This window comes from Micromys minutus (assembly GCF_963924665.1).
Source record: "Micromys minutus genome assembly, chromosome: 23".
Classification (NCBI taxonomy): Eukaryota; Metazoa; Chordata; class Mammalia; order Rodentia; family Muridae; genus Micromys; species Micromys minutus.
Window position 1 is genome coordinate 26,815,243 of NC_137958.1, and position 15,578 is coordinate 26,830,820.

The following is a 15,578-nucleotide window of genomic DNA, read 5'->3' on the forward strand; positions in this document are numbered from 1 at the left end:
GAGAAAGGCACTAAGGGTAGCAGTGCAATCTTCCTCAAGCCAGTGGAAGCCATGAGCATCTATTTGGTCCTCCTGGTCTGTTTTAGATCTGGCTCAGTGCTCCCTCCCTTATACTAAAGAACCCAAACCCCCTTAGAGTAGAGGTTCCCAAACCCAGCGTGTGCACCAAGAACAGGGAGATCTTACGAAACATGCAGACTGGATTCTGCAGCTCGAGGGTGGGCTTTCACGGTCTCCTTTCCCAGCAGATGTTGGTGAGCTGAGGAGCCCATTTCCTACTCTTGGTGGATGGCATAAACAAATTAGTTTCAGAACTACTTCCTGGAAAGGTTGCCAGAAATAGTTTCCTGCATTTCAAATCACAGAACAATAGCACGGAAACAAAATTCCTACTAGATCAGGTAGTGTTATGTTGTTAAAAAAAAAAAAAAAAAAAAAAGTAAAAGGCTCCAAGTGGAGCCTCCAAAGACCTGCTTGCTCTCCCTCCTTTCCTCTTTGCTGAGCCAGATGCTGTCAGGTCCCTTTACCTGTGTGTGGGTTCACCTCTCTTCTCTGCCCCTTCTATTGTCTTTAGACACCATCCCACACTCTGTTGTGATTCTCTCTCCCCTTCCCATATCTAATACAATTTTATTTGATATGACTTTAAAAAGCTTCACTTCTCTAGCCTTTTCCTAGTCTCTAAAAGCAGCCTGTATTTGGTAAGTGTTCCCCAGTTGCTAGCTGACCATCACGGTCTTCTGGGAAAACTTCTGGGAAGGCTGGGCATATCTGGGCCCTACTGCACATTTAATCTGCTATAGTCACCAGCATGAGACCTTAAAGTGTTCCCTCAAGTCCCACTAAAGCACCACAGTCACTGAGCTGGTGCTGTCTAAGCTCAATGCTGGCCCTGAGGAGCCTCGGATCTATTTTCAATCTGAATCTGATGCTTTGCTTAACTTCATCTCTGTGAGAACAGAATCTTAATCGTCTTTATGTGCAGCCTTTTAATGTAATATCCAGTACAATACCAAACAAATAGGAGGTGGTATTAAATAATTAGAATGCATGGCCACTTCTCTTCTTGTACATTTCTCTAATCTCAACCTATCTTCAGGGACTGTGTCTCCTCAGACAGGGTGTGTTTCCTTTTGATTGTCATCTTTATTTATCTATCTCTGCAGGAATAGCTTTAGCTTAGAACCATGGCACTTCTTACCTATTAGAGTTATGTTATGTTAGTCATTGTGTCATTTTTAGATGCTTTCCATTAGATTATGTCTTTCTTATGGACAGAAATATAGTTCCATGCCTTCCCCTGAGCTCCTTTACTTTGGGTTCAGAGTAGAAACTTAAGTCTTTGCTTGTAAAGCTCCTCATTATAAGCGAGGTCCAGTCACCCTGACCTCTGGCTTCTCAGGTTTGCTCCAGCCCCCAGGTTTTTGCAAGTTCTGTGCCCACTGAATGAACATTACCTTTTCTTTATTCACAGGTTATTCCCTCACCGCTCCCAACATTTTGCTGAAATGGCATCCACTCTGTGAGTCAGGCCTTCACTGACTACTGGGTGTGAAATTATACTTCTCAAAAAAAAGCCAGTACTTTATAACCATTTACTTTTCTGCAGAACATTGTTGTCTTACTCTGTACCATAGAGCTTGCTGACTTAGTGTCCCCCATAGAATATGTTTACATAAGCAGATTTTGCATCTTTCATTTTCATATCATTAGCACCCAGAACAGACAGTGTGTACAGTCAATGTTGTGGTTGTGATCAGCTGTCTAATTTACCCTAAACCTTTAGTTACTACATTGAGCCTCTGTTTCAGAAGCCTGCACCCAGGTTTCATCAGGGGTCTAGATCCTCACACCATTCTGCAGCTGAAATATAAGATTTGTTATTGAAAATGGGAAATGGGATCCTTAGTTGCACAACAGACATCACTGGAAACCTGTGAAAGAGAGCATCCTCGGCCTTAGCACAGACCTCTTCGCAGCACTGTATCTAATGTAATCCCTTAGGGCAGACACTTCATCTTTTTCCTTCCTTCCCACTCAGCATCCCATCACTTACTAACCCTGCAAACTAAACCTCCTGGGTGGGTGTCTTTGCTTCTTTTTCCTTTATTCATTTATTCACTTTATATCCTGACTGCAACCCCTCACAAGTCCCTCCCCCCATTACCACTTTCCCTTCTCCTCAAAGAAGGGGAAGCCATCTTGCTACCACTCCACCCTAGGACATCCAGTTACAGCAGGACAAAGCACATTTTTCCCACTGAGACCCAACCAGGCAGTCCAGGTAGGGGAAGGGGATCCAATGGCAGGCAACAGAGTCAGAGACAGCTCCCACTCCAACCGCTGGAGGAGCCACATGAAGACCAAGCTGAGTCCTTGCTATAAATGTGTAAGGGGCCGAGGTCCACCCCCGAATGCTCTTTGGTTGGTAGTTCAGTCTCTGGGATTCTCCCATGCTCCCAGGTGAGCTGACTGTAAATCTTGTAGTGTCCTTGACCCCTCTGGCCTGCTCAGTTCTGTCCCCTACTCTTCCACAAGACTTCCTCCCATTGACTGTGGGTTTCTGCAGAATTCCATCTACTGCTGCCTCTCAGGAGATAGTTAAATTGTTTGAAAAATTGTAACTCAAAAGACTACCCTGCTTATCTGTATCCATAAACACCTGAGAATGCAATTGGAAAAAAGAAAGAGAAAGCCAAAGTAACCACAGCTGACAGACACTATTAAAACTCCTTATCTCCAAAGGCAAAATTCTGTTTGCCAAACTATTTGTTAATGGTTAAAATAACAACTTAATAGTTATGCTTAACAATTAGGAGGGTCCTCAAGGCCCCAGCCATGCCTGAGGTGCTCTTGAAAATCAGTGGGTGCTATGGGACCGAGAGTCACTTTTCTTTGAGGGTGGACACTGGCAGGCTGCCCAGGCTGGATTTGATAACCTCACCGCTGTGAACATATGGGTGGCTTTAATTTGAATCTAGATTATAAAACATAAAGGAAGAGAACAGGAAGCCGGGAGGCAGATACTATGGGGAGTCATGAAGGTGGAAAGAGGGAGTGGGTGGAAATAAGATTAAGATGCATTGTATACATCCATGAAAATTTTCAAAGAACGCGTGTGAGAGGTTGTGGGAGGGTAGGAACTTGGGTGTGGTCATATATGTGCTTGACGTAATTTCTTTATTCTCCTGCTGTGGAATAATAAGAGCTTTGTGTTCTCAGGGTATTTTCAAGCCTATGGACCTTAATCGTATCATCAAATTCCTTGAAGAGGATGATAAGGTGAGACACCTTGGAGAAGTTCTTGCTACATCGCTTAGAAAATCGTATTTCCCTGAACAGTAATAGGCATCCCTCTGATTATTCCTTGTTTATTTCTCTTTGTGGAAGTTTCCTACATTGTGTGTTCTATACTCAAAGAATTTGAATTTAGTATGAGAACCAATTTGTTTTCATAAGAGGGTCAAAGCCATCCATGTTGGCTATAATCAAAGATCTGCAAGAGTAGAGGAAGGACTCTCTATCCCTGGTTAATACTTCAGAACTAGAGGAAGAGCCATCTATCTTTATAATAATTCTTTACAAATAGGACTGGAGAAGAGACATTGTAGCAAAGGGATTAATATAAAACTTCTGAGTCAGGACATGTAAACAGATTTCTACATATACATAGATGATTTGTCCTAATAAAAATTATGAGAATATAAAGAAAGTAATGCTTCTTATTTAAGAAGACCGAGGACTATAATGGGAAAAGATAATGACTGTGTGGGAACACACAGTCATATACAGCACTTTCCTGATGTTACCCAAGTATTGGCAAAAGCCTCGGAGATAGCACCTTCTGTAGAAATTCATATAGTTTTCAAAAATGAATGGACATTTTTAATAAATAGGAAATCGATCAACTCAAAGCCACCAAAACAAAGTAACATCTATGATTAGTAAACACAAACATTTAGCTATTGTTTTAACATTTTTTTGTCTTTACTTCTTTATAGAAAAAAACAATTAAAACCCACCAAGAATAGTTTATCTTTTGATGACCATTTTTGTGAATTTTAAATGTTTAAATTGCAGATATATCTGCATTAAAAAGTAACATATAACCACGGGGAGTTTGTATTTGTGTTAATATCTGTTTTAAAGCAGAGGGAAATGTAGATGGTGACAGTGCTTCTCATGAACAGTTTAATTTCAAAGTCTAGAAGCAGGCAAGGTAGCTCAGTGGGTAAGGGCATTTATTCCCAAGCCTTACTATTGAGTTTAGTTTCTAGAATTCACATTGTAGAAGGAGAGAAGAAACCTCTGAATAATGCCCACTGATGTCCTTATGTGTGTCACAGAATGCACACACACACACACACACACACACACACACACACACACACACACACACACAAAGTAAATGTAAGATGAAATGGGAAGAACACATGTCATGGTTTGGGGTTTTATTTTTGGTTGACACATAAGTTTGAAAGCACATTAGAACGTAGATGTTTATTAACTGTACCCAAACTCTAGATGATTCATTGAACGAACAGTAAGAATTAAATACAGTAAGAATTAACTTTCAGAACAGAAGCTGTGAGGCTTTACATAAAAGTTTGTTAGTTTTTAGTATATTTTAGGCATTTATCCATCACCAAAACAAAAATATGTCATTACTAGAAATACAATTTACTTTGTCTTTGAGGACTCTTGTCCATTACTGTGTTTGGTTCTTCTTATCCCCTTATATTCAGACTTGCTTGGTCTCTTTTCTTTATATGATATGGTACCCACATATACATTTGCTTCTTTTAAAATTACTTTTAGTTTTTTACAGTCTAGTTGCTACTTCTTTCCTGGTCTGTCCTCCCACGCTTCCTCATCCCATTTCCCACCCACCCCCACTGTCTTCAGAAGGATGTACCCACCCAGGCCTCCCTGCTCTCTTGGAACCTCAAGTCTCTTGAGGGTTAGGCATGTCCTCTTTCACTGAGGCCAGACCAGGCAGTTCTCTGCTGTATATATGTCGGGTACCTTGGACCAGCTAGGGATGCTGCCTGGTTGATGGCTCAGTCTGAGAGATCTCAGGGGTCCAGGTTAGTTGAGACTGCTGGTCTCCCTATGGGGTCACTCTCCTAAATTTCTTCCAGCCTTTCACTAATTCAACCACAGGTGACCCTGATGTCCACTGGTTGGGTGTAAGTATCTGCAACTGTCCCAATCTGGTGCTTGTTGTGTCTCTCGGAGGGTAGCCATGCTAGGCTCCTGTCTGTAAGCACACCATAGCGTCAGTAATAGTGTCAGGCCTTGGATTCTGTCCTTGAGATGGATCTCAATTTGGGCCTGTCACTGGGCCTCCTTTCTCTCAGTTTCTTCTTCATTTTGTCTCTGAAGTTCTTTTAGACAGAAACAATTCTGGGTCAGAGATTTTGATTGTGGGATGGCTACCCCATCCCTCCACTTGATGCCCTGTCTTTCTGCTGGACATGGACTCTTAAGTTTTCAGCTTCATGAAGTTCCATTTATCAATTCTTGATCTTAGAGTGTGAGCCACTGAAGTTCTATTTAGGAAATTTGCCCTTGTGCTAATGATTACAAGGCTCCTTTCCACTTTTTCCTTTTTCTATCCTTTGCCTCTGAGGTAATGTCTGTTTTTGTCATTGAAGTGTGTTTTTGTATGCTGCAAAATACTGGATTCTGTGTATATATCCAGTCTGTTAGCTTATGTCTTTTTATTGGGAAATTGAGTTCATTGATATTGAGAGATATTAAAGACATATGGTTGTTAAGTCCTGTTATTTTTACTGTTGTAGGTGATATTATGTATGTGATTCTCTCCTTTTGGTTTTGTTGTGAAATGATTAATTTCTTGTTTATTCTTTGGTGTTAGGTACCCTCCATGTGTTGGAGTTTTCCTTCTAGAATCCTCTGTAGGGCTGGACTGTTATATATTGTTTACATTTAGTTTTGTCATGGAATATCTTGGTTTCTCCATCTGTGTTAATTGAGAATTTTGCTGGGTATAGTAACCCGGGCTGGCATTTGTGTTCTCTTAGGGTCTGCATGACCTCTTTCCAGTCTCTTCTGGCTTTTAGGGTCTCTGCTGACAAGTCTGGTGTGATTGTGATAGGTCTGCTTTTATATGCTACTTGGCCTTTTTCCCTTACAGCTTATAACAGTCTTTCTTTGCTCTGTGCATTCAGTGTTTTGATAATTAGGTGATGAGAGGATTGTTTTTATTCTGGTCTAACCTATTTGGTGTTCTAGAAGCTTCTTGTACATTTGTGGCCATCTCTTCGCTCTGTTCTATTCTATTCTCTTCCTATTATTCTTAGGTTTGGTCTTTTCATTGTGTCCTGGATTCCTTGGATGCTTTGGATTAGTTCTTCATGTTTTGAATTTTCTTTGACAGTTGTGCCCATATCTTCTAAGACATCTTCTACACCTGAGATTTTCTCTTCTATCTCTTATATTCTGCTGGTAATGCTTAACATCTGTAATTCCTGACCTCTTTCCTAGGTTTTCCATTTCAAGGGCTGCCTCCATTTGTGTTTTCTTTATTGTTTCTACTTCCACGTTCAGGTCTTGGACCTCTTTGTTCAACTCCTTCATCTATTTTATTGTGTTTTCCTGTATTACTTTAAGGGATTAATTTTTTTCCTCTTTAAAGGTTTTTCTACCTGTTTACTTGTGTTTTCCTGCATTTCTTTCAGTGAGTTATTTATATCCTCCTTAAAGGACTCTATTATCTTCATGAGATAGGATTTTATGTCAGCATCCTGATTTCCAGGTGTATTGGTGTTTTCAGAACTTTCTGTGATGAGAGAACTGGGTTCTCATGGTACCAAAATATATTGGCTTCTGTTGCTTATGGTCATGCACTTGTTTCTCGATATCTGGTTATCTCTGGTGTTAACTGGTCTGGGTGTCTGTCTGGAGCTTGCCTCCTGTGTCCCTGGGCTACCACAAGTCTCCTGGGAGACTTGTATGGCCTGACTGTAGCAGATCTCCTGGGAGGCCTTCAGACTGTGGGATCTTCAGAGGGTCAGACAAGCTGATAATCTGCCCTGGTGGGAAGGGAGGTGGAGTTCAAGTGGAGGGGATGGGTCCCAAGTCCACTGGGTTCCTCCAGATTCCCAGATGCTGCAGTTGTTTGGGAGTATCCCTGTGGAAGGCACAGGCTGCTTGTTTTTTTTTTTTTTTTTTTTATAAGAATTACTTAGTAATTTTCCTGTGTCTATATATTGAATAAAAATTTCAAAAATCTTAACTAATATAATATCACAAAAGAACTAACATACCATTTGTTTTAGGATGCCTCAGAAGAAAAACAACTGAATTCTATCAAGAAACTGATACACTGTTATCAGAATGGATTTGTATCCTTTATATATGTGGGTGTGTTTATTTAATTCTTTTGGAAACACTAAAGAATCCACTAGATCCCTTCCTATTGTCATGGTATCAAAGTGTTGCAAGCCCTGTAAATTTATTACCTGCTTGTGAGGATCAGGGAAGGGATCCCCATCTGAAACTGACAGGAAGTAGAAAGCCCATGACTAAGGAAGTCATAGATCTCAGAGGGGATGTAATTACTACTGTTCTGTTGAGTAGACAAAATATCCTTATTAAATTACTTTTTAAATATTTTTGTTTATACCTTTAGTTTTTGCTATTGTCAGCCTCAATCAATCGGGATGGAAAATTTCCTGTTTGCAATGGGTGTTGTACCTGAGACTCATAAAACATCAAACTTTAAGATGACTTGACTATTGCTCAGGCATAGTTGCTCAGTACTCTGCCACAGATGATAGAAACTAATCAAACACCTATATCACCCTTTCTAAGGCTTGAGGACAGGATGCAGAGGAGAATAGATGAAATGTAGGTGCTGGAGGCAGGGGCACAGTATTGTATAGACTTTCTTTCTAATTGAGGTATTCACTCCTGGAGGAAGGACAGGGGTTCTTAAGGCTCGGGAAGTAAGCAAAATGCACAGGGTTTAGAAAGCAGAAACTTATAAGATTCTCACTCTCCAAGATTATATTAGAGGTACACAACTACTGGGAAGAGGAAACTCTCCAGCTGGAAAGCTGCCTGCATGCTGTGCGAGAAACTCCAGGGATGCAGACCGTGTGAGTCATGACTCCAGATAAAGTACGCATTTCAGTGCTGCAGCTGTCTTTGAGTCATCCACGCTCCTGCTAAGCAACAGTTCATGTATAATTCAGCAAGTAATCACAACAAACTCACTGCTTCATTAAACTAGACTACAGAGAACTGTTCCTGTAATCTGTTATCTATCAAGAATCTGTTATCTGTTATCGGTGACCTATCTTAACGTAAACACATGTGCATATCTCCCAGGAAAAGCCTCATAACAGCTTTCTGGGAAGTGATACTTCCGTCACTTTGTGAAGTTATACAGCCTCTAAAGCTAGACTATTAAAATGAATTTAGAAGGAGAGCTAATTGCTACCAACTAATCCTAAGGAAAAAGAATGCATTGTATCATGGATTTTTCCTTTGTCTCTATCAAACGGCAGACCTGAGGGCTATCATGTATCGCTTCTGATCTGTTCTTGTCCTCAGCACTGTTGGGTTCTTCTGAGCTCTAAGCTTATGGACCCTATGAAGGGCTTCCCAGTACAGCTCACACACATACCCTTCTTCCCTTCCATCTCCTTGTCAAGACTTAGACCTCTTGGTTGAATCCTGTCATTTCCAGCTGCCTAGAATGAGTGCTGTGAGAACTACCCAACAAATCAGAGGCCAACTCAGAAGGTGATTACTATGTCCCTTCCCATTATATTTCCTCCTTTAAACAAGACTTTCTTCTAAGCAGCCATGTCTGCCTCTTTTACATATGTTATTCTATAGAGAAGTGGGCATGCAGAGGTCACCACAGCTCGCTGACTGACTCGTGGGGGACTGCCATACAGTCTCTAGTCTCTGGACTGTGGTCAGAATATCTGCATACTCACACTTTGAGTTCCAGTCACCAAGAGAATCCTCATATCTATATCATATAAAAGAAGATGACCAAAATGGGACCCCCCCCAAAGATATTCTATTCTGAGACATCTCAACCTTGACTGTGTGCCCTGTAACACATCTCAGGGAGTCTGGAGCCACCACTGAAACAAGGAGGCACACCAGCTCCAAACTGATCAGTCATAGATGCATGTCTTATCACACACTACCAGGAGCATGCAATCACTCTGTCCCAGCTCTTCTTTGCTGCTGTCTTTCCCTGATCAGGCACCAAGTATGTCATGTAATTTTTCCTGGGGAGATGTGAACAGAACCTACTTAACCCAGATAATGCACCGATGAAAAACCAAGTTAACAGTTCTACACAAGTCTAATTTAGTGAACTGTTGACTTCACTGGCATAACTTACAGGAGCATGGATGACTCAGAGAAAGATGCACCACTGAACAGCATCTCCATCATTAATGGCAGTGAGAACTCACAAAGCTACACCCTGGAAACTTGTTTGCGGCTCCCCTAGTCATAAATGTCAACTTCCCAAGACTGATAAGGTTTATGTCCTGAGTCACATGAGCTTCTGTTCCTTATAGGAATGGATGCTTCAATTCAGAGGAAGTTGAAATTATCAGAGGTGTGACCCGTCCCTGTCTAAGAACCTCCTGCAGCACAGCTAGAGACAGAGGATCCAACCTAGAGCCTGACATCATAATCAGAATGATCTCTTAGTCATCAATCAAAATCAATGAAATTTGGTTTTGTATTAATCATGTTTTGTTTTAAACCGCTAAAATATGTTATTATTTGAAGCTCTAGAAGAGATACATTTTGTTTTTATGTGAGCTTTAAGTGAAATAAATTCTCAAACAGTTTTAATGCCCCTTAGAAAAAATGACATCTGAAAAACGAATACTACATTAAAATAGAATTTAAGCTATATGAGCTTGTGTTGTGGGTTGAAATAAAAGGATGAAAACTATAATGTTGCTAAAAGTGCAGTTATAACCTTTGTAGACTTCAAACTAATTAAAATAAAACTTACTATACCTAACAAGATAGATAGGATTTTGTAAGCTTTCTGGGGTATATTCTTATAATAAATGTGTTTATAATATTTCCTAACAAGAATATTAAAGCCCCTAAGAGATTTGGCACAGATATTTAAAATTCTGAGTCTGTGTGCAGAGAAAATTGAAAAGCAGCCCTGTTTTGTAGAACCTGCATCTGACATCATAAAATTGTGTGGGTAAGTTGTTTTTCTTTAACTTTACTTTGAACTATATGCATAATTTTGTGTTACAGAGATGTTAGATATATAGTGTAGCAAAATAATAAAAATCAAAACTTAAGTAACTTGGTGATAGGTTTGGGTAGTTACAGAAATTGTAAGTATGTATGAAATACTTTCTTATGAGTAGTCATGTTCACGTGCTTGGTAAGCAACAAATGAAAAAAATGGACTGTCGGGTTTGGAGAGAATCTTTAGGTAAACTTAAAGGTATTCAGTTTTAGTTTGGGGCTCTCTTTACTCTTTCTCTAAAAAGAATTCGACTCTCAAAAGTATATTCTTATGGAATGTTTTACTTGATTTTGCCACTTTGAGGAAGAAAAATTACGTTTGGTATATATAGGAATATAAATTAGAGGTAAGAGTTTTAAAATTATTATGCCTTACGCTCCATTATAGTTTCTACTCCAACTCTAGAAACTACATATGTGTGTTTATACATATACAATTTACATATAGATCAAATGTACACACATATATGTATATGTAGACATACAGACATATAAATGCTTCTTTGCTGCCACATAGTGGCTGATCCAGATATATGTTTAAATATTCACGTTCAGGCCAATAGACTGAAGAAGAGACTTCTTGAAGTTGGAAACAAATCATTTTGACAATTTCATCTTCTAAACCTATCTATTAATTTAATATCTTATGTAACAGAATCACATTATTAATACACACACACACACACACACACACACACACACACCTCCATTCCAACAGATTGAGCAGCAGTAAAATAAATTCTGTAGTCATTTACATTTAATTCTTTGATATCATAGTAAAATAATGAAAAGTAATTTAGCAGATGCCTGTATCTGGCCTTACTTTCCAATGGAGATTTATATACAATGAAATAAATGATTGCCCCAGTGCTTTCAAACAAACTAGAAGTTTTTGTGTTGATATGTGGCTCTATTACACGCAGCCCTTTTGCGTCTAAAGGCCTGGGCGCACAGCCTTCCCTCCAGTGTCTGTTCCATACAGCTGGTTCAAGCTGCAGAATGCCTCGTGGGGCAACATTACAGATCTCTTCAGCTGTGCTCTTCCCTTTCCCTCTTTTGTAAATTATTCACATTACTAACTTTTAGCATTTCAAATTTTCACCTATATTCAGCATTTCACTAGACACAATCCTCACTTGATTGTCTTTTCAAGAATCTTTGGAGATTAAAACATTGAAAATACATCAGACTTTTCTGCTTTGGTCTCTAGATGTTTTTTTTTTTTTTTCATTATTCCAGGATCACATTTTTATTTCCTGCATAACTTTTTGGGTTGAACTACCAACCTCAATGCTTTATCCTATAGGAGCTCCTTTGGTAGAGAAAATGTAAAAACAGGGCAAGATATTTAGAGTCCACCAGTCAATTAGATGATAATATTTATGCTTTGAATTTAATTCTAAAAGGACAGAAATTAGTTTCCACACAAATTATAAAATTGTCTCTTTGTAGCTTGCCTTGATATACTTTTAAATTCAAATTAACTTGTGTATTCTATATCCACATATGATTGTTTTCAATTCCTATTTGCAATTATTTTCCAAAACAAGGAGAAGAGTAAGAATACTGTTTCCATATCCACATAGGATGGTTTTCAGTGGCACTTTCTAATGATTTAGTAAATGGTTTGAAAGACCTGACTTAGAAGTTTTATATACAAATGCATTATACTTCAAACAGCACAGTCAATTCAAATGGTTTATGTTTTGTTTTAAAAAGTTTATCTGTCCCTTGAAATTTAGTATAATGACTCATAAGGTTGATCTTCTGCGATTTACAGATAAGTATTTCAGATAATGTTGGTTATAGTAACTGTGAATTACAATTATGATAAAATTAATATTTTTAAAGTTGAATAGTTATTGTTTCCAGAAGTATTCTGTTCTTTTGTGAACAGTTGCCAATCTAATTAATAAGGAGGAGGCACTGATCTTTGGAAAGAAATTGAATATTAATTTGGTAACTCCTGCTTTATGAACGTCAGGAAAAGCCATTAAACATTTTTAAGTTTTAGTTGATTCTTCTAACTCTGATTAAAGCTGTAATTCATGATGACTTTGCTACCAGAAAGATGATTTGTATGTATTTTATTATTAAGAATGATGTAATATTACTTTCTTAGCTCTACCTTATCTCTTTATTCTTACTAATGTGTTTTGTTTAATCTCTGCTTGGTTAGTTAGAAATGCAATTTTCTTTTTTATTGATTTTGGGTCTCTACATTAAAGAATAAGATAGGCTAAGAGAGAATATCCCTTACTCCTTAGAATATAAATATTTCCCCTTTATAAGGGATGTATCAACCACGGAACCCACTTAAAATTACTCTGTCGTTCTTCATTCTTACTGAAGCTTGCCATTTTTGAAAAAGAAAGTGTCGGATGAAATAACTTACACTGAAGATACTGCTAATTCATTTGCACTTCTGGGTAAGTTGAAACTGTCTTAGATGGGGAATATAAGATGGCAGGACCAACCAATCTGAGGAAAAGAGCAGATCTGCTTCACCGTTTCCTTAACAGGATCCTCCACACCCTGATTTTAGTGAGGATTATTACGGTGCGCTCTATGATAGTTCTGGAGCTATTTGTACCTGAGGTGTTTCATAATATCTGCAAGGCCCTCTTTTCTTTTTTCCCAATCAAATGGGAATGATTTATTGAACACCACAACCTAGGACTGATAGATCAGAGCCCCATTTCATGCTCAGTAGCTGAACCATAATGTTGAGTAAAGATCCTATAGGGCCTTTTAATCGTAATATATACAAACATCTTTGCCAAGTTATTCCACCAATCAGGATTTACGAATAGGGTCTTCCTTAGAAATACATCTTTGTTGAACGACTATACTGTTCCCATTGGTTGAGGTATTCAACTTTTACTTCTTTGATTTTTTTTGGACCTGATGTATAGTGTAGTTGTGTGTTAACCTTTCTCTAGCTCTTTGAGAGGTTTATGCACCATCTTTTGATCATATTCACCCCTCGTCCTTAGACTTACACCCACCTTTGACTGTTCTTTTGTTGCCACCAAGATCAGTTTGTGCTGCCCAAATATTGTTGAGCATGTGGGCTTTCACTGGAGCATGCGCTCTGAGAGAACGCAGTCTCCTCTACCAGCAGCTCTCAGTTGCCAGCAGCTGCATGGCGAGGAGTGAAATTTCATGTCCAGGTCCCACCAAGGATCTGTAGCGGTCTTTTAGTAAACACAAAACATTTTCACATTTGAGCTCTTATGCTGAGTTGCTGAAACCAAGAGTTCACATGCATTGTTCACTGTCTGCTCAAGACTTTTAGATGGAAATGTCATAAAGGGTATGCATTTGTATCTAGTTTTTTTTCAATTTTTTTAGAAGTAGAAAAATAATTTTCTAAGAAATGTGGTCACATAAAACATTTTTGATAATCAGTCTCTGGGACATGGTGATATGTTTTCCAAACAAATGCTATGTTACATCCATAGTTGCTAGTTTGTGTCTTTATTTATAAAAGTGAAATAATAGATAAATGATCAGTAAACTTTTAAAACTATTTTCTTAAATTGTTTCCCACGTGATATTCCCCATACAAGAAGATTTTAAAGGCTCACCCAAAGTGAATAAAAAGCATGTTTATTTTAACATTAAATGTGACTTATTTTTGTCTAGGTTTCATTATCTTCAACTGAAGTTACTCAGAATTTCCTAAATTTCAGCTCCAGCAGTAGAAGTATCACAAAGACTAGATTAAATACAGAATTAAAGAAAACCTGAAGAATCAAGCAGGTTCAGAAGTAATGGGAGATTTAAACTCTTGTCATTAGTGGAAAAGTTAGATAGGAAGACATTCTAAAAGATGACATGCTAATATTTTTAAAAAGGTTTTGTTATTGGTAATATTATCTTTAAGTGTCCCTGCTGGCCCTGCTACTTTCGAATGTCACCTTCTAGAAAACGAGCAGCCATTCTAGAGTAATCCATGGCCTGTCATCCTTACTTCCTGACACTCTGTTAGTAAAAGTACAATGTAGTGCCACTGAGAACAGTGGGGACTCTTCACTTCTTATGTCACTAGTGATGGAGTGTGTGTACAGTTGTGTTTAGTGCCTTTTGCATTTCTGGAAACATTAAGTAAGTGAAAATACATAATATGAAGAAATCAATAAATATGTTTGTGACAACTGCTAAGAACCCTTAGGTTCTGACATATATTGGTAAGTATTAGGGTTTCTTCTAAATGATGTTTGGATATTTCTGACTCTGGAGAAGGGTTCTGAAAATGAATTAGAGAATAAGTTAGTACTCTACTTTAAAATGCTAAACCAGGAAGCTGTAAGAAATATTCTTTTTTTAATATATGTATTTCAAAGCCCCACATAGCTGAGGAAAGACTTTTAGTACTACTCTTTTTGTTTGTATTGGATATTTTATTTATTTATATTTTGAATGTCATTTCCTTTCCCAATTTACACTGTAGACACCCCCTATCCCATGCTATCTCCCTATACTTCTATGAGGGTGCTCCCACACCCACCTACACACTCATGCCTTCCCACCCTGGCATTCCCCTAACATGGAGCATTGAGCCTTCACAGGACCAAGGGTTTCTCCTCCATTTGATGCCCAAAAAGGCCATCCTCTGCTACATGTGCAGCTGGTGCCATGGGTCTATCCATGTGTACTCTTTGGATAGTGGTTTAATTCCAGGGAGCTCTGGTTGGTTGGTATTGTTGTTTTTATGGGGTTGCAAACCACTTCGTCTCCTTCAGTCCTTTACTTAACTCCTCCATTGGGGACCCTGTTCTCAATTCAATGGTTGGCTGTGAGCATCTGCCTCTGTATTTGTCAGGCTCTGGCAGAGCCTCTCAGGAGACAGCTACATCAGGCTCCTATCAGCATGCACTTCTTGGCATCAGCAATGTTGTTTGGGTTTGGTGGCTGTATATGGGCTGGATCCTCAGTCTGGATCCTCAGGTGGGGCAGTCTCAGGATGGCCTTTTCTTCAGTTCCTGCTGCAAACTTTGTCTCCATATTTCCTCCTGAAAATATTTTTGTTCCCCTTTCTAAGAAGGTCTGAAGCATTCGCACTTTGGATGTCCTTCTTGAGCTTCATATGGTCTGTGAATTGTATCTTGGGTATTCCAAGTTTTGTGGCTAATATCCACTAATCACTGGGTACATATCATGTGTGTATTTTTGTGACTGGGTTACCTCACTCAGGATGATACTTTTTAGATCCATCCATTTGCCTAAGAATTTCATGAACTCATTGCTTTTAATAGCTGAGTAGTACTTTATTGTGTAAAAGTATCATTTCT

The 15,578-nt window shown here is 38.7% G+C and overlaps 1 protein-coding gene across 1 annotated transcript in view; it reads left to right on the top strand.

The window, feature by feature from the left end:
• The window catches only part of CFAP69 (cilia and flagella associated protein 69), a gene marked incomplete at both ends in the record, with an annotated part of 52,983 nt that overhangs the window by 4,018 nt on the left and 33,387 nt on the right, over positions 1-15,578 (top strand). Inside the window, 4 exons of the mRNA XM_080936502.1 lie at positions 3,223-3,282; positions 7,305-7,370; positions 10,119-10,228; positions 12,634-12,710. Coding sequence (XP_080792628.1) covers positions 3,223-3,282; positions 7,305-7,370; positions 10,119-10,228; positions 12,634-12,710 — 313 coding nt within the window. The remainder of the gene's footprint in view (positions 1-3,222; positions 3,283-7,304; positions 7,371-10,118; positions 10,229-12,633; positions 12,711-15,578) is intronic.